This window comes from Neovison vison, chromosome 4 (assembly GCF_020171115.1).
Source record: "Neovison vison isolate M4711 chromosome 4, ASM_NN_V1, whole genome shotgun sequence".
NCBI lineage: Eukaryota > Metazoa > Chordata > Mammalia > Carnivora > Mustelidae > Neogale > Neogale vison.
Genome location: NC_058094.1, coordinates 202067684 through 202095467, shown reverse-complemented (window position 1 = coordinate 202095467; position 27784 = coordinate 202067684). Strand labels below are relative to the sequence as shown.

Genomic DNA, 27784 nt, shown 5'->3' with positions numbered 1-27784 from the left:
TAACCTGCATCCAGAGGCATTACTCATTTTTACCCTGGGAATATACGAGCCATCTCCCCTGACATCATGAAAGACCGTGCGTAAATACCAATGACAAACGAGGCTAACTTCATCCCTGCAACTGTGTTATGTCTCCAAAACCGAGTAAGAGATATATGCCTTCTTTAAAAAGGGTCTTTGTAAATAACAACATCTCTTGCTTTGCCCAAGTTCATGCTCTCCTCTGTGCACATTTGCTGATCTCCTGGAAGTGAGAGAGTACCACAGGCACTGGAGATGGAAGAATGACCCCCAGAAGGCCACCTCGGCGGTGGTAGAGAGCTGGTGATTTAGAGTCTCAAGCCTGGGCAGGAGCTTACTTTAACTTGGGTTTCCACGGGAGATATTCTTACAGATACTGACTTAAGAAAAAGCTTCAGTGTCCCATGTTCTCCCTTTCTATCAGAGTGGCCCTGTTCAGAAATCCAAACAATGACATCTGTCTATTGCATTTGCCAGAAGGCCACTAGAGGACCATTGCTAAATATATGAGCTAAGTTAGAATGGTTAGGGATAAAATAGATTTGGGCAATTTCTTCACACGGTTAAACATTTTAAAATGATGTTAGTAGCTAGGCTTAGCACGGGGGTCATTTCATAAGGTATTAAAGTCTCAAATCACTAGGACGTACGCCTGAAACTAACAAGATACTGTATGCCAATTACACTTCAATTAAAAAGAGCATATCATCTACAAATAAAGACAATTTTCCTTCTTCAAAAAAATGTCCTAAATGATCCTTGATGTAATTCAGTCCAAGAGACATTTATCAAGAACTGATTACACGCGAGGAATCATCTTCATATAACTTCTGAGTACCGAACATCAACAAATGAACGTCTTTAAATGTGGGATGGTGGCTAGTCAAACAATGGATTCATTTAAGTTATGTCTCAACTAGACAAAATAAGACTTTTGACAGGTCTTCCTGCTGTAAGTCACAAATCACTCAAGCAACACATTTTCATCAAAAGCAGTCTGTTATGATCACAGGTATAAAGCATCTCCAGATGTCATAAAGAAGTTACAGATATGAGAGTTCGCTCTCGGCTGGATAACTAGGATGGATAAAGGAATAAATTGCGACTTTTTATTGTAGGGGCCAAATTTAAATTTATGACATTTCTTTCAGTTAATCTATATGACCTGTGTATAAAGACAGCCATCGACGCAGTTGACTGAAAGCTACAGTTACGATGGTTGTGCAAGAGATTCCACTCTTGAATTCCTAGATAAAACTGGAGTGTTTTATAACTGAATTGAAAGCTTTTCAAGGAAAGAATTTTTTGAATAAAATATCACTTAAAATTGGGTTTATTAAACTCACCAAGAACTGGTTATTTAAAATTGAATCAAAGGATATAGTAAGCAAGTGTTACATGTGCTATTAATTTTCTTTCCCTTCTATCTTCCCTCCACTTTTAAATTTGAACAACCTTTGAAAACACCTAATACTGGAGCACTGGGTGTGGTGAAAAAATAATGAATACTGTTTTTCTGAAAATAAATAAATTGGAAAAAAAAAAAAAAAGAAAACACCTAATACTTAAATTCAAAATTATTTTTATTGTATAGGAGGACAGTTTAGAAAAATTTAGTTTACAACGCATCTACTTGCCATTATTTCCCAAATTTGCATTTCTTGATATTTTTCAACTCTCTCCAAAGCTTTGGTAGAGAAAGTATCTCAGCAGCAAACCTAATTGGAAATAAATGAGCTCCTAGATCTATCTGTTATTACTTTCATACCTCCTTTAGCTGCCAGAATATTCTATAAATGGCCACTGATAACCAGTTTAGTGGGTTTGCCTCACTGCACAGTGCATAAATCACTACTGATTTAACTAAGTCATCTGGCCTTTGAGTTGAGAACTCACACATACACACACACTATGTTTTGTGGAATTTAAAAACAGTGTTTAATAAAACTTTGATGTCACATAGTCCTTACAGTGGATCTTGGTCCTGTCTTCCACATTAGCACTAAGAACCATTTCCATGTATTTTTCACATCTAAAATATCAGGAGGAAGCAGTATTTTGGAAGATGGTCACATGATTTAATGGTTAAGCATAATCCATTTGTTTCAGCTGAAGCAATAAGTACTCCACTTGAAGGGTAAATAGATACTCTCTTGTTTTCGGAAATTTCTCTGTATCAAGTATAACATTGACCTTGTAAGAAATAATTGCTCTCTGGCACATTAACCAAGGAAGTTGCACTACTTTCCTTTGAGAGTAGATAACTGTATTGTCCAGAACAACCAGGCAAGATCTTGAAAAGAAAAACCCCAAGGAGAGGATGAAAATGACAAGGACTGCATGCTTTCCAGTGCTATACCTACAGCTTGCCTCTGTCCTGCAGACGTGTCGAGGATATGAATAAGGAACAAAATAGTGAATAAAGCATGAAAACCCCAAGAAAGCCAAATCACAAAGAGCTTTCTTGTCTCACACTTGATCTTCAGGAAATACAGTGGTCTCCTCTTATCCACAGGGCAGATACAATGAAGACCCCCAGTGAATGCCTGAAACTCCAGAGAGTACCTGACCTTAGATGTACTACGTTTTTTCTTACACATACGCACCTGGCATAAAGTTTATTTTATAAATTAGGCACAGTGAGAGATGAACAACAATAACTAATGATAAAACAGAACAACTGGGGGCACCTGGGTGGTTCAGTGGGTTAAAGCCTCTGCCTTCGGCTCAGGTCATGATCTCAGGGTCCTGGGATCAAGCCCCGCATGGGGCTCCCTACTCAGCAGGGAGTCTGCTTCTCCCCTCTCTCTGCCTGCCTCTCTGCCTACTTGTGATCTCTGTCTGTCAAATAAATTAAATCTTTAAAACAAAAAAACAATTGTAACAATTGGCTGTAATAAAAGTTACGTGAATGTGGTTTCTGTCCCTCTGGAAATAGCTCATTGTGCTGTACTCACCCTTCTTTGGTGATGAGAGAGATAAAGTACTTATGTGAGGGAGGAAGTGAAGTGGGTGACGCAGGCGCTGTGATGTAGCATTAGGGCTACTACAGACCTTCCGCTGACTCATCAAAAGGAGGGTCATCTGCCTCCGGAAGTCTTTGGGGGCAGGGCAGGGGCGTGGGACAAACTCAAACCGCAGAAAGCTAATATGAGGATAAGGGGTCCACTGTACATAAAAAAATATCACCAAAAAAGGGTTTCATTTCTACCGGTCATTTCTAATGGGCTTAGGGGAAGTGATGCTTTAAAAAAAAAAAAAAAAAAGCAGCGGGAGGAAGCGTCAAAAGAATAAATAATAAAAACCTGTGTGAAGGGGATTTGTGAAAGCTGTTTCGAACTGGTCTGGCCAGTGGAGGTGGCAAGGGGCAGGACCACTGGAATGTGGGGAGGCTGAGTGCCAGGGGTTCCTCTGAGTGGACAGGATGGAGGAAATTGGTCTTGTTTTCCTCCTGCCTCCCCCCTGTGATCCCCTAAGGACAATCACTGTTTTCTCCATTCCTGTTCAGGGTGTCATAAACTCCACCCCAGGAATCAGCTTGCTTCACTTGGGGGGAGGGGAGCAGATAATGTCCTGCTCAGGTGAAGACGGGATGAGGAGGGGTGGGATTATATCGCATCTGGCGTCCACTCTTCCCCCCACTCCCTCTCAAGTTTGATGGACTAGAATGGAGAGAAGTGCCTCCTCTCAAGGCTTTACTTCCTAAGAGTTGAGGGAGTGAAATTCCGACCAGAGAAACCACTGCTAGCGGGGCTGCAGGGGGCAATGATTGAAAATGGGTTTCGGATGCTTGGAACTCCTCTTCCGCCATCTCCTCGGACACACCTGCAGGACTGGCCTTCCGCCAAGAGCATACCAGCTGGAATAAATCGTATCTGCAGAACTTACGCTCGAAGAACAAAACGGGGACACATGGAAATACAGCTACCTCCAGCAGGAGGCAAACGAAGGAAAAGACTTACATGATGCTACTTGAACTAAAGGACTTGGGGCACCAGGGTACAATGGATCACACACTTATCTCTAAAACTAATGCACTAGAAACTTTTAAAAAGAGTGATGAATATACTAAAGGAAGGGACTCCTGGGTGGCACAGTAGTTAAGCATCTGTCTTTGGCTCAGGTCAGGATCCCAGAGTCCTGGGATCAAGCTCCGCATCCTGCTTCCTGCTTCTCCCCCTCCTTCTGCACTCCACCCGCACCCTCCCCCATGCTCTTTTTTGCTCTCTCTCAAATAAACAAATAAAATCTTTAAGACATATATATTCAAGGAAATGATGGAAGACAGTATCAAAATGAACGGCGAAAAAGAGAAACCACCAAAACGAAGCAAGAGGATATAAAATAAGAAATCAATAAATCTAAGTAAAAATGTGCATACATCTTAAGGGTGGTATCAGCACATGAAACGAAGGGGTCAAAATCTGGACAACAGAAGAAAGAAAGAAAAAACAGTGAACAAAATGTCTCAAAAATAATGAAAACAAATTTCCCAGAATTAAAATGGAAAAGACTTCAGGCCCAAATTGAAAACACCCATGAAGAAGAGAAACAGGTCCAGGAGGATACTGTAAACAACTAGGAGAAGTAATTCCTAGCTTACACAAGTTGTTCCAGAAAACTGAAAAGGAGTGAATGTTATCCGTCCTATTTTATCCAGTAATCTCAACTCTAAAAATGAGATAAGTGTAAGAAAATACAATTACAGTTCCACATCATTTATAAACATAGACATAAAAACCATAACTAAACAAATCCAAGAGAGTATTTAAAAATAGCACCAAATAATCACATAGGTTTTATCTCAGTGATGCAAGGGGGTTCTCTGAAAAGAAAATCTAGCAATGTCATATACCACAAAAATAAACTTGAGGAGGAAAAAAGTGATATAATTTTATTAATGCAGAAAAAAACATTTGTAAAGTTCAAAATCTTTTTATGGCAAAGACTTCTAGCTAACTAAAAATAAAAGGGAACTTATTTAAGTTAGTGAAGTTTATAAACCCATCTCCCTCAGAGTTATACTCTAAAAAGGTTTACAAATGAAATCATATGATATCTGGGATTTGTTTCAAAATAAACTGTTGTCTGGAAAGAGGAGGGAGATGGTGTGGAGGAAACAAAATTACCAATATGTTGCAATCATTGTAACAGGATGTTGGATACAGTTTGGCTAGTTACAGTCTCACTACTTGGGCAGTAATTGTTAAGATTAAAAACCAAAAAACTCACAGCAAGCATTATACTTAATAGAGAAACATGAGATGAAGAACAATGTGAGAATATTTACCTTTCATTTCTACCTTTAAAACTAATACAGGAGATTCTGGCCAAAATTAGTAAAGGAAGGAAGGAAGGAAAGAAGGAAGAAAGGAAGGAAAAGATAAGAAAGAAAGGAAGGAAGAAAGAAAGAAAGAAAGAAAAAGAGAAAGCAAGCAAGCAAAGGAACACAGGAACAGGGAGGGAGGGAAAGAAGGAGGGAGGGAGGAAGGAAGAAGGGAAGAATGAAAAAGAAGGAGATTAGCATGACCTTATTTGCAGATAAAACCATCACCTGCCTTGAAAACCCAAACTCAGTGGATTTAAAGGTAAAATTATTGGAACAAATTTACCAAATACAAGTTTAACTTCAAATATAGTATTTCTCTATCCTAGTAAGAACGGAATAGACAATAAAATTTCAAAAAGTATATCAGTTAATATTCTAAGGAATCTAGAAATAAACATAAGTGAGAACATGCAAGGTCTTTGCGGAGAAAGCATTTTAAACTCTAATAAAGGAAAAAATGATTTGAATAAATAAATAGACTTACTATTATGAACATTCAATTCTTCAAAAATTAAACTACAAATTCAATGTAATTATATATTGAAATTACTGTAGGATTTTAAAATATATACTTGATATCCTAAAATATGTATGAGGAAATAAATGTCTACAACACAGCTAATTAAATTTTGTAAAGAAAAAGTAGAAAGAAGGAACCTCCCTGCCAGGTACTAAGATATATGTACACTGCCAAAATAAGAAAAAGAAGTGGGCCAATTGGAACAGAACAGAGAGCTCAGAAGCAGCCTCATATACAAACGGGAACTTATACAATAAAGGTGATATTAGATTCATAGGAAATGATGAGTTTTTAGCCAGTGAGAATTGATTATATAGAAAAAGAAATCTGGATCAAGTTTAATAAAATACTTCATCTAGTTGAATAAAATATTTTTATATCCAGAAAAAAAATGATAAAGGTAATAGAAGAAAGTGGAGAAGCCTATCCCAGGGCTTAGAGATAAGAAGTAATTTCTAGAACTAAATCTCCAAAGCAGGCATTATAAAAAAACATTAATTTCAATAGTCAATTGAAGATTCCTGACCAACAAAGGACACTGTGGACAAAGTTAACAGATAGATGACAAATATGCAAGAGTAAAATATCACTTGTCACCTGTTGCAAGCTGGAAAGGTCAAGTGTTGGGCAGGTTGTGGGGGTATGGAGAAACTGATCATGGCACAGAAACTGATAACAGCCTTCTGGAGGGGGAGCTGGGATTATTTAATTCTATCAAATGAACCCATGTCTTATGACCTAGCAAGTCCCATGATAGGCATATATTCTCTGGAAAAATCATGTGCTGGTTCATAAAGAGTCATATATAAGACTTTGTACATTTGAAGCACTCTTTGGTTTAGCCAAGAATTGGAACAATCAAGCTGTGTATCACTGGAGGTTTGGGTAGGTAAACTGTAACAGAATATAGGTATGGAATACTGTACAGCAGTGAAAAGTAACATAGAAGGTGTACAGGTAATGTGAATGTTTCCTTCTTGAAACTACATAGTGCTGCACTTAAAAAAGGTAAAAGAAAAAAGTCTCTAATACAATTTATATAAATTAAAAGCATATATATGCATAACAAAATTGCATATTTTACAATCATCTAAACTAAATGATACACATTAAATCATTATAATCGTGGTCTTTTGAGGAGCAAGGGAATTGAATGGGGAAAGGGGATGGAATGGATTGCATAGATCCATGTAGGAGTCTTGTACAGACTGCTAGTGTAATTCTATTAAGAACGGAGCTTTTAGACTGTGCTGAGTAAATATTTGTTGAGTGCCTGAATGTGACATGAATGGAGGAATATAATTCGTTCTCTCTCTCTGTACCTGAGTTCCAAATATTAGGTTGCATTGTGTGAAATTGCAATTTTTTGTAGGCCAAAAATGACCAAATATCAGCAGTTTCATATAATTCAACCTAATGGAAAGGAAAATTTGAAAATAATGAAAGGTACTTAGGGAAATATAAACAACCACTGTAAAAACTAGTGGGAGATAACATGAAAGACAAACGAAATTTGATTCCGCTTTTTCATAATTAACTAAAAACCACCTAGGTTGATATAGTTAAGATGACTTTCCTTAAAATAAAGTGCCCTTAAGACTAAAGTCATCAATGGTATTTCCTTAAAATGTCAGCCATTTATTATACAAAGGAATACGGCGCCTGTATCTTTTCTCGTGCTGATCTTTTTTTTAATCAACAATATCTAACGGGCCATTTAAAGATTTTTCACCACTGGAAGATTTTCCAGAACTTACAATGTAGTTTATATACAATGTAGATAAATTCTGAAAAACATCAGGTTCAGTCACTTCTGAATCTTTTAAAACTATAAAAGGCACTTTTACATTCTTTTTCTTAAACTGCTTTATTATGATTGAAATACAGGAAGTTGTACCTATTTAATACATACAATTTGATGGGTTTGGAGATAAACACATGTATAAAACCATTGCCACAATCAAGCCATAATCATAACTATTCCTTCCAAATTTTACCTTCTATGTATGTATGTATTATTTAATGATATGGGCATTTAACATAAGTTCTCTTCTCTTTGAAAATCTTAGTATTATTAACTGTAGGCACTCTGCTGTCCATAAAACTCTAGACATACTCATCTTGCATAAGTGAAACTTTGTACCAATTGAACAATCCCTTCTCACTCCCCCCTCCCCCAGCCCCTGATAACTACCATTCTATTCTTTGTTTCTGTGAGCTTGACAATTTTGGATTCTCCTATAAGTGAGATCATGTAGTGTTTGCTCTTTGAAGAAATTTTTTATTTCAGAGAAATAATTGTTCAGAGAATGGATATGAGAAAATGGGAAGAAACTGAAAGAACATACAAGTTAAGATACTTATGTGTTCTTTTAGTTTCTTCCTATTTCCTCTTACCTGTCCTCTGAACAATTATTTCTCTAAAATTGGAAACTTCCTGGGGCACATGGGTGGCTCAGTCATGTAAGCGTCTGCCTTCAGATCAGGTCATGATCTCCGGGTGCTGGGATGGAGCCCGACTTCCGGCTTCCTGCTTTTCTTCGTCCCTCTCCCTCCACCCCCCCCTTCCCCTACTCATGCTCCCTTTCTTGTTCTCTGTCATATAAATAAATAAAATCTTAAAAAAAAAAAAAACAAAAAACAAGAATTGGAAACTTCTTAAAATTTACCCAATGTGTTGTTCCTAGACCTTATTTTCAATGGAGGTAACCTGAGTTATCTTTTACACCTAAATCTTTTGTGGTTGTTAGTAAGTTCTTCCCAGAAAACATTCTCATGCTTTATGTCAGGGCTTTCTAGCTTAGGAACACTTAAGAGCTTTGTTTTTCACTCAGCAAATATTCCATATTGATTACTGTAATGAAATAGGCATTTTGCTTCCTAAGAATGAAAAGAAAACAAAAGGGAAAATTTTTATTTTCATTTGTTGTAATGACTGTATTTTTCTTGAATGAGAGGAAGGTCAAGAAAACAGAACACAACTGAGGATTAGCTTTGAAATGGGTCAAAGAATTGGAGTAAAATGATGAATTGAGAAAACAAGCTGTGGCTTTTGTGTTCTCTCGTGAATTAAGCTGTTTCCAGTTCCTTTTTGAACCTGCACCTATTAAATGAAAACCTCAACCTGCCGCAATAAAATGAGGCAATCTTTGTTCAACAGGATTTGATAATCATAAAGGTCAGAGAAAGGCAGCTGGACTCACTTTATTTATCTTCAGTACACTTTGAGTGAAATGACAGCTTCGACAGAAATTTTACCTTGACAGTGAAGCGTTTTTTCTTTGGTGGATTCCAAACTGTGCCGGTTGAATGAATGAATGCACGCAAAGGTGTCAAGGACGTCACCAAAACATACGCTTTAAGAATCACAGATATTTCTTCAGCTTGGAAGACTGTTGCACGTGGAGCAAGGATTGTCGTTTGATTCCTACAAAAATGAACCAGCATAGTTAATGCTCCATAACTTAGGGTACATCATCTGCAAATTACCTCGAAGCGCTGTACACTCATCTGTCCTTTGTTGGGCTGTAGCCTTCAATGTGTGGGTCTCCTTAAACAATTTCACTGCTTATTAGCACCACTATCAGGGGATATACAGGTACTGAAAGAGGGGATCAAATTGATGAGTTCTCCACTCTGGTAGACTTAATTAAAAATTTTTAAGAGAAAGAAAGATGGGAAAATAGTACCTAAAGTAAGGTTTAAAGGTTTAAAAAACATAAATTGGTCATGTATGTATCATTACAACCAAAGTGATACAAATTACAGTTTAAGGAATAGTGAAGACATTTTCCCCTCCTGCCTTGGCCTGCCTTTGCTCTATCTTCTCCTTGACAAGAAAAGATACACTTTCCAAGAGTGGACAGGTCACCAAAAATATGCCAAAATACATTCCCTACTAGTCTGATTCTACCCAATAACTTCACTGTGGATAATTATGGGTTCATTTAAAGAATAAAGTGTGAAGATAACACTTCAGGCTACAAAGGAAAATTAACATTAATATTTTGTGGTGAAACAAGTATACTTTCATCATAAAAGATTCCAAAATATCTAGTTATTTGCTTTTTACACAGTATTTCTGTTTCAAATATCTACGTTTGACCAATGAAAAGATTGTTCTATTTCAACTTTTGAAGTCTAGGTAAGCAGGAGATGCATATGATTCTTCAGTAAATACTATTAACTGTAGACATCTACCAGATAATTATAAAATTAGATGAAGTAAACTATTTTGTTTCTTGGATAAGATATGAAAAGCTTTTCATTTTTCACTATAATTTATCTACATTACAAATTCATTTCCTTGGAGGGAACTTAAATATTTTGGTACTGCAGTTGTCTTCTTAGATCCTAGGAACCATAAAATATATCACTGTATCTATATCTATATATGCCTATCTATCTAGCTATCTAGATATCTATAGGTTTATAGATACCTATAGATATCTATGTCTATAGATACCTATAGATATCTAGATAGCTAGATAGATATATTTGGAAAAAAAATTCATTTGGCCATACTCATAGACTAGGACAATGTCATTTGAGTATAAAATGGAAGTTAGGGGAGCCTGTGTGGCTCAGTGGGTTAAGCCTCTGCCTTTGGCTCAGGTCATGATCTCAGGGTCCTGGGATGGAGTCCCATGTCGGGCTCTCTGCTTGGCAGGGAGCCTGCTTCCTCCTCTCTCTCTGCCTACCTCTCTGCCAACTTGTGATCTCTCTCTCTCTCTGTCAAATAAATAAATAAAATCTCTTAAAAAAAAAAGGAAGTTAAAATTTTATAGTTTCACATTGTCAAGGTTTCAAATTCAATTTCCATTAATGCAACTTCCTAGATAAGAGTCCTATTTACCCAAATGTTTATTCTACGGCAAGAGAGGTTTGAATTAATCTAGAAAAAAATCAATGATGACGTTCTTTATTAAGAAGTGATAGATGAGAGACTGTGGAATCTGAGAGACAAACTGAGGGTTTTGGGGGGGTGGGTGATCCTGGTGGTGGGTATTGTGGAGGGCATGTATTACATGCAGCACTGGGTGTGGTGCATAAACTATGAATTTTGGAACACTGAAAAAAAATAAAATTAAAAAAAAAGAGAGAGAGATAAAACTTTATGTAACAGAACCCAATAATTCAAACATGTAATACCCCCTAGACATCTTCAGGGGTTTTCTCTTGTCAGCTGTTTCCAAGAATGCATGCTGGATATAACAATTCAAAATGATTAGCTTACAGCTGTTCACGTCGCCAGTCCCATGGTTTCCACATATGTGGCTTCACTGGTTTTAAAAGGTGACTCGAAGTACTCAGCTTTAACTGCACGCTCTGATCCAGACATACAGAAGGGCTCACCGGAAGTCGTAGTTCTGAAAAAATTTCAAAAGAGCAAAACCCAGTCATTCTATTGCTTCTTTTTGAAATTGCTCCAAAATACTGTTTGCTCTGTTCTGTTCCTGGGTGTATGGGAACCAGGCAACCATTGTTTCTCCATTCTGAATCAAAGTTAGATCCATTCCATAACGCATATTTAGAGAGGCCTCTGTTTTGCAGTTCATTCTCTTGCAACAGATTAGGAAAACAATTGTAGTAACAGATTTCAACTCTTCCTACTCAGAAAGAGAGGTAGATCTGATGTCTCCAATTGTCCTGCACCAGGCAGAACTATCCTCCAAACACAGAACAGATGCACTCTTACGATGGGAAGATGGCTGCAGAACCTGACTTTTGCTTGTGATGAGAATATCACATTGACAACTTGAGTTGATTTCCTGACAATGGCACAGTCCTTCATGTGCCAGAGAGTCTGTCATGCCTCATGATCTTGGTCAACTCAAAAACAGTGTTTTATGATTTTGTAAAAGAGTATTTAATATTTTTAAAAGTATATAAAAGTGAAGACCAATAGTAATGGTTTACTCAGAACACTCACTGATATTTTTAAAAAAATGTATTGAATGTACATGGTTAAAAAAATTCAAATTGGGGCGCCTGGGTGGCTCAGTGGGTTAAAGCCTCTGCCTTCAGCTCAGACTATGATCTCAGGGTTCTGGGATCAAGCCCCGCATGGGGCTCTCTGCTCGGCGGGGAGCCTGCTTCCCTTCCTCTCTCTCTGCCTGCCTCTCTGCCTACTTGTGATCTCTGTCAAATAAATAAATAAAATCTTTAAAAAAGAATTCAAATTCTATAGAATGTTATAAAACTGGGGGGAAAAAAACCATCCAGCAATCCACCCCTATCTGAGACCTCTCTCTGCCAAAGCCAATGTTTACATATTCCCTTTTGTAATCTGCATCAGTGCATAATGGGTAAGATGCATACGGTTCTTCAATATGTAAACTGATATATCAATATATCCATACAACTTATATGCAGGTATTTCTGATTTTTCAATTATCCAAAAGAGGCATCACGGTAGTCCCCTTTATCGATTGTTTTGCTTTCCTCAGTTTCAGTTACCCATGGTCATCCCCAGTTAAGAAGCAAATGATCCTCCTGACGTACCATCAGAAGGTCAGCAGCAGCCTAACGCGATGTCACAGTGCCTGTGTCATCCCCCTCCATCTCATCATACAGGCGTGGTATCCTCTCACATCATCACACGAAGGATGAATGCAACACACTCACATATTTCCAAAGAGTGAGACTGCATTTAAATAACCTTCTTACAGTCCAGTTATAACTGTTCTATTTTATTATTAATTATTGTTATCAATCTCTTATTGTGCCTAATTTATAAAATTAATTTTATCTTAGATGTGTATGTATTAAAAAAAAAGTACATATAGGGTTCGGTACTATCTGTGGTTTCAAGCATCCCCTGGGGCTCCTGGAACGCATGCCCTGCAGATAAAGGGGGGGATTGCTATATAATGGTCTATGTCTGGCATATTTACCTACCAGTCCATCCTGGAATCCTTGCCATTTGCACATACATAGGACTACATTATACTTTTTAATGGCTTAGGGCATGCCATTAAATGAATATACATTTGATTTAATCATTATATTTGTAATTTTTTCTTTTTATTTCAAAAATACTGCACAATGAGTGCTCTTCTAAATCTATTTTGGTGTACTTTCACAAGTTTATCTAGGGGCAAAGTCTAGTCTATATGTGTAACTGCCAGATCAACAAATACATGCATTATAAACTTGATAGGTTTTATTGAACTGGCTTCCAAAAATGTTGCCCCAATTTCCACTGCCTCCAACAGCACATGAGAGTTGTTGTTTTCCTGCTGTCAGGTCACAGTGATTTATCTTTAAATTATACAATTTATCTCGCTCTCAAAATGGAACAAAGCCTTTAAATTATTTTTCCCCCTTGTGCACGTTTCATCAATACTAACATAGTCTAATTTAAAACCCTTCACACTCTTAAGTAAAAGTCAGCAGAAGTCAAGCTGTTCAATGTATTCCCATATCTCATTATTTAGCACAGTGTGATCTTTCTAAAAAAATGATGGCCTCCTTGTAAGTCTTCCTTATTAATGAAGTTCTAATACATCATAATAAGAAAAATACTCAAATTGCTTGTTTTGGGATGTGACAAATGAAGAGTCATTAAGATAATTTCTTTTCTTGGGAATCACAACTTAAGAGTTGAAATGTTTATATAATCCTTTAAATTCACGGTAAGAAAATGCATTCTCTTTTTTTCACTAAGTAGACATTTTTTTAGGATTTATTACTAGGAAAGATTCTGTCTCTCCAGAAGAGCTAATTTGTGGCCTTCTTTTGTATAATACAAGAACAGTGTAATTGACTCTGATTTCCTTTTTATCCATACTGCCAGGAAGCACAGCATTGATTTGAAGCCCAAGCAGAGCAGACTTTGGAGAAGCTGCCCCTATTAAGTGTTCCACCAAGGTAATACCTCAGTGATTTTCAGGAAGTAGTAGCCAGCAAATATGTCAAAGAATAAATAATTTTATGTCACATTTTTTTTTTTTTTGCCTTAGTTCAAGGGAAAGAGCCTAAAACACAGCACAAAGAGTCCAGTATAGGAATTGTCAAGAATATGTCAGCATTCCACATCAGCCCCTGAAACTGTAGCTGAACAATGGAATTTAATATTGGTTAAAGTAACTTTTACCCTTTGTGTACATGTGTGTGTGTGTGTGTGTGTGTGTGTGTGTGTGTGTATTCCATTTCCCCCCTTTCCCTTGACCACCCAACACACACAGGAACCTAGAAATCTTCTATAAACAATGCCAAAGTAGATTCCTTCTGTTCTGGGGAGAAATCTGGGAGATGGGTGTCTATGATATGCCTATGAGTGTCTTAAATGGCCTTGTAATTCATTAACACATATTTACTAACTATTTTCAGACAGTAATTAAATACGAAGTTCCTAGCATGTATCCTTAGGGCTTTTCTAGTCCACAATAATAGGACTGAATGCATATCCAGATACAGATGTGAAATATCTATGTGTTTTTATTTATGGGCTACTCTTAGCTTATTTTAAAGAGCGATGAAGCTTGTAATTTTAACACTAACCCAGAGGAAAAAAAACGAACAATTTTTTAAAGACGCACGAAGACTGCTTTTCTCCTGCCTTCCAACATTTGGTTGGCCAGGCATGCAGTTGGTACCCTCCGAGTACGGCACAGTTTCAAGAAAAGAAAGATTCAACCAGAACCATAAGACCTGGGCTTTCATTTTGATTCTTACTAACCAATGCCTAATGGGTGTGTGACAATGCCAAGGAATCTTCTAGAATCCAGAAGATGATTTCCCACTATCTCTTGATTGTCCCACATCACTGAACATGATGTTGGATCATAACAACTTCTCAATAAAAATTTGTTCTGGCAATGAGCTAGTTTGGTGGGGGTGGGGGTGGGGCGTTTAAGTCAACGTGTACTTGGAGAACGAAATGATATCCCAATTAAAAATATTTTATTTTTTCCCTTCTATATGCCATATAATTACATACACTATAGGCAAAGACTATACACTAGAAAACTAGCAAAGATAAACAGGCAAATTCAAGCTATATTTGATTTAATGTTTTGCCCAGAGCTAATAATTAATAGGAAAGTAATATTGGAAAATGTAATTATATTTCATAAATGTTTGAATATTGTCTTGCATTTCAGATTAGGAAGCTATAGTTAGCCAGTATTTTCTTATTTTAAAACCTCCCGTGAAGATAGAAAGTCTTAATTAATAATTAACAATCAGTTTTGAGATTAGAATTATAAAATAAGTACCATTTGTGGATATATTAATTGTTCTTTCTATCCCAAGACATTTTCGAGTCTTAGTCCTTAGCCTACAGGTATAGCTATGCAAACATACCCGTAGAACTTATATACATAACAAATGTAAATTAATATATGCACAAGCTAAAGTCATAGCCAGGAAAAAACAGTCAGAGCCCCGGGAGAAAATGAATGGATGGCAGAGTCAAAGAGGTAAGTGAAGACTATTAACCAAGAAACTTACAGAAGGGGACTATTAAAGAAGGCAACGATAAGGGAAAATAAAAAGCAGTGAAGCTCCTAGGGTTGATGAAAGGGGAGATCTTGCCACCCCAAGCCCAGGAGGATGGCGATTATAGAACCAAGCAAAGGGCAGAGCTTTGAGAGAAGATGCTGAGCATGAGCTATGGCCACAGGTAGAAGAACACAGGCACTTCTCAGCCAGGGTCTGGCAGGGAAGCAGGTAGGGGACAAAAGTTAGGGGACAAGGGAGCCCCATTGATGCAATGTGCGATGGACAGCTTCCTGGGGAAGAGTCTAGAGTGAGAGAGCAAATAGAGAATGAGGCAAACCACGCATTTGGAAAATACAAGCTTCTGCTCTAGTTTTCTTCTTACTAGCCACATGTCCCAGAGAAAGAATCCTATGTGTATACGAGAGTAAGTGCAAGTGCATGCATATAGGAGAAGAGTGAATAAGAAAGAAACATTAGGGGCGCCTGGGTGGCTCAGCGGGTTAAGCCTCTGCCTTCGGCTCTTGTAGTGATCCCAGGATTCTGGGATTGAGCCCCGCATCGGGCTCTCTGCTCAGCAGGGAGCCTGCTTCCCCCCCCACCCTCTGCCGGCCTCTCTGCTTACTTGTGATCTCTGTCTGTCAAATAAATAAATAAAATCTTAAAAAAAAATTAGCTTTTATCTTTAATAAGAGCATTTTTACATGGCAGTAGGTCATGGCTTAAGATGAATTGTATGAAACTGCATTTTGTTATGTAAAAAATGACTGAATATTGATCAAATATCAGCAATTCATAACTTTTCTCTTACTACACTGTGATGCCTATTGGAGAGAAGCAAGGGAGTATATAAACATACCACCTGTGAAAGAAGGTTCCAGTGGCTATGTCTATGGGTAGGAATGACAAAAGGGTGCACTGGTTAATTTTATGTGTCAACTTGACTGGACCAAGGGATACCCAGATAGCTGCTTCAACATTATGGGTGTGTCTGTGAGGGTATGCTCAGAGGAGATCAGCATTTGAACTGATGGAATGAGTAAAGCAGATAGCTCTCCCAGGTGTGGCTGGGCATCCACCAATCTGTTGAGTGCCAGAACAGAACAAAAAGGCCGAGGAAGGTTGAATTTGCTCTCTCTCTGACTCATTAATTGAGCTGTGACATCAATCTTCTCCTGCCCTTAGTACACGTGGTTTTCAGGACGTCAGACCTGGACTGGAATCTAACCATTGGCTCTCGACATCGCCAGCTTTCCGGAGTCTCCATCTTGTCGATGGCAGATTGTGGGACATCTTACCCTCCAGAATCACATGAGCCAATATGTTACACAATAAATCCCTTTCTCTCCTTCTCTCTCAGTGAGTATATAAATAATAGAAAGATGGATGGATCTTATTTTCTGTTTCCATGGAAAATCCTACTATGAGGGACAAACTTGAATCCATTCAATAAGTATTTAGTAGATGCTTGGAAAACAAAAGAAGCATAGCCCAAGTTCTGCCAATTCCTAGAAAAGAACAAACAGCTTGCCTCTGAATCTGTTTCCTTCTTTGCATTATCATGAAAAAGACAGCAGCAAGCACAGTGGGTACTAAACAAATATTTACTGGACAAACAACTAGATTTCTGAGGTCCTTTATAATTCTAAATTCCTGTGATTGCAGGTGAAAAGTTATAATTTTTAATATATGTTGTGTATGACCTAATGGAATAGATAAGCGGCTGGAGTCCAAGGCCAGGGCTGCAATATGGTCCCTCTGTGAATTCACGTATATTCCAGCAATTCCGAAAGCTCTACAAGGTCAACCAGTTGCCATTTTATTCATCTGAGGCCCAATAAACCACGTAGGAGAGACTGTATCTGGATCCCCTTTGAGCTCCCACCCTGTGAGAAAGTATTTGGGGAATATCAATGACCCTTTCATTTTTTGAGCCCTGTACAAAATGGAGGAGCAAACAAACCACTGAGCACATTGCAGTTCACCAACTTGATCACTCATTTACAGTTAGAAAGGAGGGATTGTTTTCAGTGTTAATTACTTCAAAGGGAATTAGTTTACTGGACCTCTATGAAGTCAGGAATTCTGGATTTTTTCTTTACATTGCATTTCTAGTGCCAAATACACGTAGGCTGGCCCTTAACATAGGAGGTCCACATATCTCTGCTTAATAAGTAAATGTTAATGTCTTCTTAACCAAATAACTAGAGATAAGTGCACTGGCCATAGAAAAAGGGGCTGAAGTGAAAAGAATGAGCAAGCCAACTGCTGAGCAGTTTTACTAGAGTTGTATGGCATAACCTTTTGTTCTTGATCTAGGAAATCAGCATAACATGGACAAGAATTCATTTTTCTCTGTTCACTTCAGTGAGGAATTTTTTGAGTAACATGACGTGTTATGCCCCCATTGGGACCCTGCAACAACACAGGGAAGGCTCCAGGAGGAAGCAGAAATGGACGCCCTGAAAGGAACTATCAAAGGCCCAGAGGTTTACTATCAGCAGAGCCTCCCGGAACCCAGAGCAAGCATAGAAAGCCATGTAAGAGAAGGTCATCAGTAGACAGCCAGGAGGAAGTCTTCCCTTATAAGGACATCATCTAAGAGATGGATTTGGGGACAAAGGCTGCCTTTCTTTCCCCAAGCAATCTAAATCTATGCCTTGGGAAGACATGGATGAACCCAATAAAGATGCATGTGCTGATATCTCCAGGATGTTCCAGTATAGTTGCTATGTGATACCTTTTATTCCCCAATAATATTTTACAAATAATATTCCAAAGAATATTTATTTTAAAAAATCCTAATTCTTGTCTATTAGTGGATTCCTATTCGTAACTATGACCATGAACAAATTCCTTAATTTTTCTAAGTTCAGTGCCTTTATCTGGAAAATGAAAGTTATAACAGTAATAATAAGAACATACATCATATGGATGCTGACAGAATTAAACATAAAATTTTCTTTAAAGGGCTTTGCACAGCCCTTTCTCAAAAAATGTTAAATAGCTACTACTAGTAGTAGTTTAATATAATCCTTTTCTATAACCTAGGAAATCTGTTTACAACTAGAAACTTCACAAAGTGCAACTTAAATGTTATTCCTTTTGAATTTATTCAATATTAAGTGTTTCTCATCACTGCTGACTATCAAAATCTGATCTATTAAATCCTTTTTTATGTGATTCTTAAACATGTGACATTTGACATTAGTCACTTAAGAACAAAGCAGGAAATATGTGATAAGCACAGATGTGTAGACCAAAATAAAACAGAGCAATTTTATTTGAAGTAGCTTGTAAAAACACACTGGTTTTAGTGACTTTCCTCAAATTTAGCATTGCGATCACCCAGCAAAGCTGTTGAATTCCTGTTTCACATACTTAAAGAAGTTCTGTGTTAAGGCCAGGTTTCTGTGGATGGGGTAAGCCTCAGACTGACCCAGTTTTGCACTGTTTAAACCTATTCCTCTCTGTTTTGTTCAGGAAGATATTTTTTCACAAACACCAACACAACCAACTCTTGGTCAACAGAACTAGCTCTTAGTCAACAAATTTATGACCCATAGACAAAAGTCCCTAGACTATTTCACACCTATGCTTGAATTTAAATGGTATAATTTGAGGATCTATGTGCTCCAAACACATCAATTCATTAATATATTTTTCATTTCCATTTTATGCAAGCGTCATTATTAATACATAATTCTAACCTTAAGCCAAGCAACTCAAAATTCCTTTTTTAAGATCTGACATTACTACCTGTGTGGATTTGATACCAATAGTTTATTGTCTATAGTTTCCCAGAATGTATTTCTTATGATGCCAAATAAGGGTGCATCAAACCACAAATATAAATATCATAGTCTGTCAGTATAGTAGTTTTTGGGGGAAAAGAATAACTTCCACTTTGTGTTGTAAGAAATAAGTTGTAGTCCATGTCCTGATGTAAATGGAGATACCATCTGACCCATAAAAATGACCAGATCAATGATACAACAATGTGCTTGAAAGAAGTAGTCACCGTATAAAGTTTTCACCAACTAACCAATCAATCAAATGCATGTTGAGTACTCAGCAAATGCAAGCCATAAATGTTCTCCTTTCTGTTCTTTTTCAGTGGAAGTGTCAAAGTCATGCAATTGTACAAAAACAATTTTCCCCATGGACTGCTCTATGTTTTGACCATGACAACATAAGAACCTTGAATTCTGTTCATTTTCCTTGGTAACAAAAGCTATGTCTAGACTACCACTTCAATTTTCTTGCCCCTGTGATTTCACTGCAATGGCCAAACAGCATGAAAGATTGTTTTATTACTTTATGGCAGCTTAATTTTGCTTTGATATTTTTCTGCATGAATTTTCCAGGGAAAAAGAAAGGGAAAAAATGCTTGACTAGTTCAGGAAGACCAAAGATGAATAATTCAGTATAAATTAATGAGCATCATTAATAACAATTTGAAACACAACCTCCAACACAATATTCATACATAGAGTGCAACAAATATGATAATAGAAGAGCTGTCTAAACCCACCCCTTGTGAAAATAAGTTAATCACTTTATTAATATTAAACTTTTTCTCAGGAACATTTTCTGGAGTAAACCATGAAATACTATTGATATAATTTACATCAGAATAATTAATGACTTACTACAAATTTGAGATTCTAAATTCTTTTTAAGTATATTGAAGTCAGTCCTAATTTAAATGTAAGACACAAACACCGGGGGTTATTGCCCCTATTTTAAATGAAACCCTGCATTAACCTATTTTTCCTTCAATGGCAACTTCACAGACCAACTCAATCTTCCATGTTTACCCTATGTTTTTTGGTACAATAAAATGTGCATGGTATTGTCTCAATCTGCTTCCCTACTTCTACACTATTTATAAGTAAATGTATTAAATGTGAACCAAGTACATATTTAGAATATTTATATTTTCATAATATCTGACTCCAGGATTGAGACAAAAATATAGAATATGGAGAGACTAGAGCTAGTTGCCAAGAGAAATTTAATGAGGGCCAGAGATCCAAATGCCAGAAATAGGTCAGTAACATGGAAATATGTCAGAAAAGATTTTTGGTTAGGACACTGAGCAAACATACTTTTAAGGAACCATTTTATCCTCAAGTTCTTTCCCTTCTCCAACTGACCAGTGATATAATTGGAGTCTGTGGAGGTCAGGCTTGGCTGAGCGGCATCATAATACAAGAGTCCACTCCTAATATAGTTGAGGACACAGAGGGCAAGAGTCAGAAGCCAGGCAGAACCTGACAAGAGTTTCTGAAAGGTGCCTCAGTTTTCAACCTTAGCTAGGTAAGACAATCATTAGCTAGGTACATTTGATCTATTTTATATCCTGTAAATGACTAAAGAATTAACCAATTAATTGAGCCCAAAGGGGAGGGGGTCTTCATATCTGAAGTGCTAAGTAATTGCTGGTCTTTAAAAATGTTAATTAGGTGGTTAAAATTTTGAGTTTTTCTTTTCCTATTCCTGTGTAGATTTTAAACCCTGAAGTTAAGCTCTCCTCCCTGTAGAACTTAGGTCAGGACATTAAATCCAAATGACTATTTTCTACAAGGATATTCTTCTTCTTCCTTCTCCTTCTTCTTCTTTTTTAAATGTAGGCTCCATGCCCAGTACAGATCCTAATGAAGGACTTGAACTCACAACCCTGAGATCAAGAGTTGGACACTTAACCAAAGGAGCCACCCAGGAGCCCCAAGGGTATTATTCATATTTTCTTTAGATATCTCTTATCTTTCGTATTGCCAAGATTCTTTTGGTATATATGTGCATGTATATTATATATATATATGCATGTCTATGTATATAAATTATATAACATACATATTCAATTTATATATAAACATATATCTGAATTATTTTTCCCAGATTTAATACAATCGAACTCAGCTTTAGTTCTGACATTAGCATTTTATCTCAATTAACCTCACTTGTCTGTATGTCCCTGAATAGCAATCCCAGACTGAACATCCTTTTCTAAACTGCCACTCAGATGCCTTAAAATAGGTGGATGGTGGACAACAAGTCATTTGTATCTTGTTTTTTTCTTACCAAATATATTGAATGACTTAGGGAAGTGACTGTGTGGCACCCACCCAGTAGCATCTAGTCATTTTCAATAAATTAAAAATGTTTAGTCGTTGCTTTAAAAAATCTTGTGAGCTCTGGCATCAGTCAGGGGTTCAAAGTCATGAGTTAACCAACCCAACTCTCAGTTTTAGTTTGACTCAATGGAAACTGAATTTAAACACTTGGTTTGTTGGGATGCCTGGCTGGTTCAGTTGGTGGAGCATGTGATTCTTGATCTCAGGGTTGTGGGTTCAAGCCCCGTGCTGGGTGAAGAGATTACTTAGAAACAAAATCTTACAGGGGCGCCTGGGTGGCTCAGTGGGTTAAAGCCTCTGCCTTTGGCTCCGGTCATGATCTCAGGGTCCTGGGATCAAGTGCTGCATTGGGGGGCTCTGCTCAGCGGGGAGCCTACTTCCTCCTCTCTCTCTGCCTGCCTCTCTGCATGCTGTGATCTCTGTCAAATAAGTAAATTTTAGAAAACAACAACAACAACAAAATCTTACAATAAAACAAAAAAAAAGCTTGATTTCTAAGTAGTGGGGAAAAATTCAAGCTAGCTTTAAGTCAAAAGGGGAAAATACTGGGTAATTATGAAAAAACTTATGAGTACAGGTATTCCCTTCATCATTTCCGATCTATGAAAGAAAGATACATACCTATGTGGGAACCATGTCTTTGCTACATTGTTTGGAGTAATGGAAAGAAATAGATTTATTTTTATAATTTATATAAATGATTTCATAGAGGAGAGTGGACATAGAAACTAATTAGGAGAAAAGTTGTACAGGTGGTGCTTTAGTGAGCTAGAGGGTGTTGCCCAGTGAGAGATGTGGGTTATAAAAGTAGAATTTGGCAGAAATTTCACTGTGTGTTGAGTAAGGCTAATTTCCCCCTAACTGTCATTTTTGTACCCACCTCTCCTTTCCTCAAAACAAAAAGAAAAAAATCTAAAAACCTGAACTACTACTCAAGGCTTTTAAGTCAGCCCTATTTTTGTCAAAGGAGGGTTTTTTTTGTTTGTTTGCTTAACTCAACATAATGCTCAACATTCGCTCAAAAGGGCCATTTTTACCTAGGTCCCTGCCATTAGTGACTCCATTTACTTTGCCTGACATCAGGCCCCTTTACCCAAGATGGTGGCTGGGACACTCTACTGTGAGGGAAGGGTGGCCACTGGCAGACCAGCAAAATCAGATTTAGAGAAAAACACACGAAATTTCTATTAGAAGAGAAGTTGAAACAAGAGTTGTTCATTGAATTTCATGAACCTAGTGAAAAATGACAGAAGTTCATGGCTACCATTAACCATCAAATGATTTGCAATTCAGGTTTTCAGCACAATGCTTCAAAACTACTCACCTAGTCTCCAACTTGCCCCTACCTCTGATCTCTCAGAGAATTTTGCTCTTGACTCAGTGTTTTCTTCAGTCCCCCAAATCTGGCTTTTATTTGACAAGTCATTTAAAATATCCACAGTATTCCATTACTTCTAGGAACTTGAGCTGACATTGGAGCACATGTTTCTGACTAGAAATTTTTAAGACTGACATAAACTGACTCTAGGTTTTTTGGTTGCTTTTCGGTTTTGCTATTCCCTGTGAGCCATATTCTATTTAATAAGGACTTTTCACCCACAAATGGCTTAAAATGTTGTTTCCATAGCTTGTAAACAGGAAAATCTCCTATTAAAACTTGTCCTATAGGTAAAATTAGTCTTAATTAAAAACTTAGAGTACATCTGGTACATTGCTTATTTTGCTTTCGGCACAACACATGTGTAGATTTACCAATAAATCACGTAACTGGAAAATTTTAAATATCACATTGTGGGTGGTGTCTTTGCTTTTTATAGCCTGCTATGAATACAGTTTAAAGTTCTTTCCCTTAAATGACACCAGTTCTTCTAAAATTGGCTGTTGACTGCCCTACTACCCAGGACTGAGAGAGAAGGAATCTAGAAACAGAAACATTACAAAATACTGAGCTGAAAAATATAAATTAGGCCAAAGACCAGTTTATTTAACCATGTAATCTTTCTTCTTTTCTTCTCAATTTTGTATTTGGATTCAAAGTAAACTTTCTGCTTCTGTAATATTTGGAACACAGGGACATAAACAATTATGGCTTTATAGTTGAGGAATAAATACAGGTCTCAGGTCTATTTCCATACTCTGGTCAAGACAAATATTTCAGGTTCTGTTGTGACACTGTTAGAATTCAACAATGCTCAGTGCCACCCTCACAATCCCCGAAATTGGGAAAAGAAGGAAAAGACACCTCCTTGTATCTCCCTATCATCAATGGGAGAGGACAAGACAGTTACCTGGTTTTCCCTACCACTGTAGCGGAATTTTAGTGTGAAACTAATCTGTGTTCAATTAGGAGTCCACCATGTCTGGCCTTAACCGGAAGAACTGTGGGTGAAGTCTAATCATAAGGAATCTTTCTAAAAAGAATCTTTCTAAAAAGAAAAGAGGTGGCTGGCAAGATAAGCCCAAGGATAAAGGGACCAGAAAGAGAAGGGCACCTTCTAGTGCATTGCTCCTATATACCACAGCCTGACTTCCACCGCAGGTTTCAGTCAGTAAGGTAAATTTTCTTCCAATTGTCCATGAGAGGTTGAGAGTATAATGTTACATGCAATTAAAAAAAAAAAAAAAGGATTATAAAGAAGGATTTTAGTTACTGATTTTTTTTTTTTTTTTTTTTTTTTTTTTTTACTACTAAGTCAATTGAATTTTAACTTATTCACATGTCTGAGAATACCAAAGGTCTTCCAGCGAAACAGTGAGTGTTACAATGGGACGGGGCACCAACAGTTCCAGCAGCAGGCATGGGAGAAGCAGGCACACCATGAACCTTGGTATCCCTGACGTGGGGCTTAGCATTTTGGCACAGAAATGGCAGGCACAACAGCCGCATCCCCTGCCATGTGGGCCCCCACTGACAGCACATTTGGTGGACATGACCATCAGTATACATCAGCAGCAGATGGACACAGGGCAGCAGAGCCGAAGTGCAGTAAATGGTGGCCAAGGTATCCAGGAATGAGAGGACACAGAATAAACCCTCAAGGACAAAGAGGATATCTGAGGGCATGGCAATGATCAGGAATGCTACTGAAATTTAATGGATAAAATTCAATGAAATTTAATGAAATGGATTAAAGATAATAATTTAATAAATGTGAGAAGTCTGCTTTGGATAGGATCAAGATGATGTTTATTTGGAAGGCGTTGGTAAGGTGCAAAGTCCAGCATCTGTCTGGATAATGAGCCATCCATTCTCAGTGGCCCGTGCACACACCACAACAGCTGTTAGCATGTTGGCTATCACTCCGTGTACAACAACAAATTCTCCCTCACCCCACATTACTTCTGAATGTCTCTCTTGACATTGATGTGGGTGAAATGCCTGATGGTGATTCTTTCAACCTAGAGCTTGACTCCATTTTCCATGTAAACTCCAGGCATTTTACCCAGTTTTAATATACATGGAATTTTGCAGGAGTGCTGTTAAGTTAAGCACAAGAAGACTATATTCAATTTGTGACTTTCTTGAGTTATTCATCATTTTGGAAACGACATCACCAATAGCGATGTGACCCTTGGAATCTTAGTTTCCTTACAATACAATGGCACCAATCTGGATTTGTATCTGTCACATTGATGGTGATTCAAAATATAAATGGAGGATTTGACAATTACATGACACTTTATGTGCCTAAAATTTACATAGTAGAGTATAAATGGTTATATTATAAAGCCTTTCCTTCCATTTGTCCTTTATACTAAAGTCTGGCCATTATATTGGCTTGTTGAAATTGTCTGTACGGGTAAATTAGAGATAATTACCTTCCAGACCAATCAGAGGTCAACAAATATATTTGTTATTAAAAAAGAATGGGGATCTGATAAGAACAGAAAGATGACCCAAAAGTGATTGGCAACAAGATTTTGAGATGAAAGGATCTAAAGACAGTGAGTATAAGTGGAGGCAAAGACATATTTTTGTGACTATTTTAAGATCCTGATTTTATTCCCACATTTTCTTCCTTTTTTTCTTATTCCCACATTTTCTGAAAAACGTATCTTACCAAACTAGATAAAAGCAGCACTTGGTAATCATCAATTAATATTTGTGAAAATACTTATTGAAAAAACAATCATAATACTAAACATTTGTGCGTTGCTCATTCTGTGCAAGGCATTGTTCTGGGTACTTTAAAAGTACTGGGGTGCCTGGGTGGCTAAGTGGGTTAAGCCTCTGCCTTTGGTTCAGGTCATGATCCCAGGATGCTGGGATCGAGCCCTGCATCGGGCTCTCCGCTCTGCAGGAAGCCTGCTTCCTCCTCTCTCTCTCTCTCTCTGCCTGCCTCTCTGCCTACTTGTGATCTCTGTCAAATAAATAAATTAACTATTTTTAAAAAACAGTATTAACTCATCCTATCCCCTTACCAGTCCTAGGAGACAGAGCCATTATCATCCTTATACGGCAAACAGAAAACTGAAGCACAGACAAGGTAAGCAACTGGCCCAAGGACACTGGACTACTGAGTGGCCAAGACGGGATTTACACATATGTAGCCTGGCTTAGTCTGCTCCTAGCCCCTGTCCAACAGCAGATGCGCAATCAGGTCAGAGCAGGCACTTGTTCTGAAAACTACCTTCGAGAACCATTAATTCCACAGAAATCATGTATTTCCCACAAAACATAATTTGGTTCTACTTACATCTATTAATCCACAACCCCAGATTGGTATTTTATCAACCTGTTTGCCTGCACAATCAAGAGAATTCTCAAAACCATCCCAATGAAGATCAGAAAGGCAGCTTCAAAAAAGCCAGGACAACTAATTCTGGGCCCTTCTAAGTGGCCCAGTGTGGTTCCTAGAATTCCAAAGGCCCAGATCTGAGCCTGGTGGCTGTGCCTGCACCTGACTCACCCTTGACCCCGGGGATGGGGCTGTAGCATGAGGTTTGCGATGGTGAATTTTCTACTCTGCCTAGAAAGGCTGTAGGTGGTTTGGAGAGTTGAGCCTCTGGTGGGCACATCAGAAAAGAGGTAAGAGGGAAAACATCAAGGGGCCCCCCAGGAGGGAATGACAGTCAGAGCTGAGGACCCAAGCTTCTCACTACCCAGGACTGGCAATTTCTGTCTGCTATTGAGTTCCCTATTCAAAGACTAAAACAAAACAAACAACATTTTGCCCGTGCAAATTCACATAACATCTGCCTTTTTGTAAATATTATGATAAATAAGAAATTAAAAGGGTTATTTTAGTTGATGAAAGAATCAACATCATCATCATCATAAAAATGCATAAACAAGTCCAATTTCTCATTAGGCCCAGGTATTAGCTTTCTTAAATAACTCCTTTCTTATTTTTTCATATTATAAAACAAACTTAAAATACAGTATAGTGGCTCAAGTTGGATAGAAGGGGTATAATATAGTAATTTAGGTATAGATCTGCTTCTTTCTGGTTATGTTTCCCAGAGGTTCTTGGAGCTTCTGTTTCTGTATTTAAAAGACTCATGACAGTAAATGCCTCATAAATGGTTTTAGGGACTTATAAGAGAAGTATAAATTGCTTGACAGTGCCTGACATATAATAAAAACTTAATGTTACCTCCTGCTCTTATTTTAGGTAATTTATCTATAAAATAATTCCATGCCATAAATCAAGAGGCCCTACTATAATTATCTACAAAACAACCCAAAACTTAGTACTTATCCTCTGATGACTATCTATATTCAACCTCTCACTGTAGGTAATACTTGCCTTCTTCTTTCCAACTCAGAATGCCTACAAAAAGAACAATATATGTTATTGTGACACTTTTATGTCAAAGTGGAGAATTGAAAACCTCACTTAATTTTCCTTTCCGAGTCAATTCATGGACATCCTGAGTAATATAGAAATAATGCCTTACATATTACTTTTAAAGATTTACAATATGTATTCTTTTATAAAGCATTTTCATGACAAGTCTATGAGAATATAATGGTCAGTATAATTGTTCCTCTTTCACGAGCCTAGAAAAGAGGCACAAATGGACTAAGTACTTCTCCCAGAATCCTGTGACTCTACTTCAGATGGGTGGAACTGGAATTCAGGTCCTCTCATACCTGGACTCTAGGACTGCTGACTTCTACTTTCACTAGGTAGAACACTAGAATTCTTTTTTTTTTTTTTTAAAGATTTTATTTATTTATTTATTTGACAGACAGAGATCACAAGCAGGCAGAGAGGCAGGCAGGGGGAGAGGAAGAAGCAGGCTCCCCACTGAGCAGAGAGCCCAATGCGGGGCTTGATCCCAGACCCTGAGATCCTGACCCGAGCTGAAGGCAGAGGCTTTAAC

The 27784-nt window shown here is 37.6% G+C and overlaps 1 protein-coding gene across 1 annotated transcript in view; it reads right to left on the bottom strand.

Moving 5' to 3' along the window:
• Positions 1-27784, bottom strand: part of CPED1 (cadherin like and PC-esterase domain containing 1) — a 262691-nt gene that overhangs the window by 156314 nt on the left and 78593 nt on the right. The window contains exons 5-6 of the mRNA XM_044246452.1: positions 11107-11239; positions 9129-9297 (exon numbers count right to left, since the gene is read on the bottom strand). Coding sequence (XP_044102387.1) covers positions 9129-9297; positions 11107-11239 — 302 coding nt within the window. The remainder of the gene's footprint in view (positions 1-9128; positions 9298-11106; positions 11240-27784) is intronic.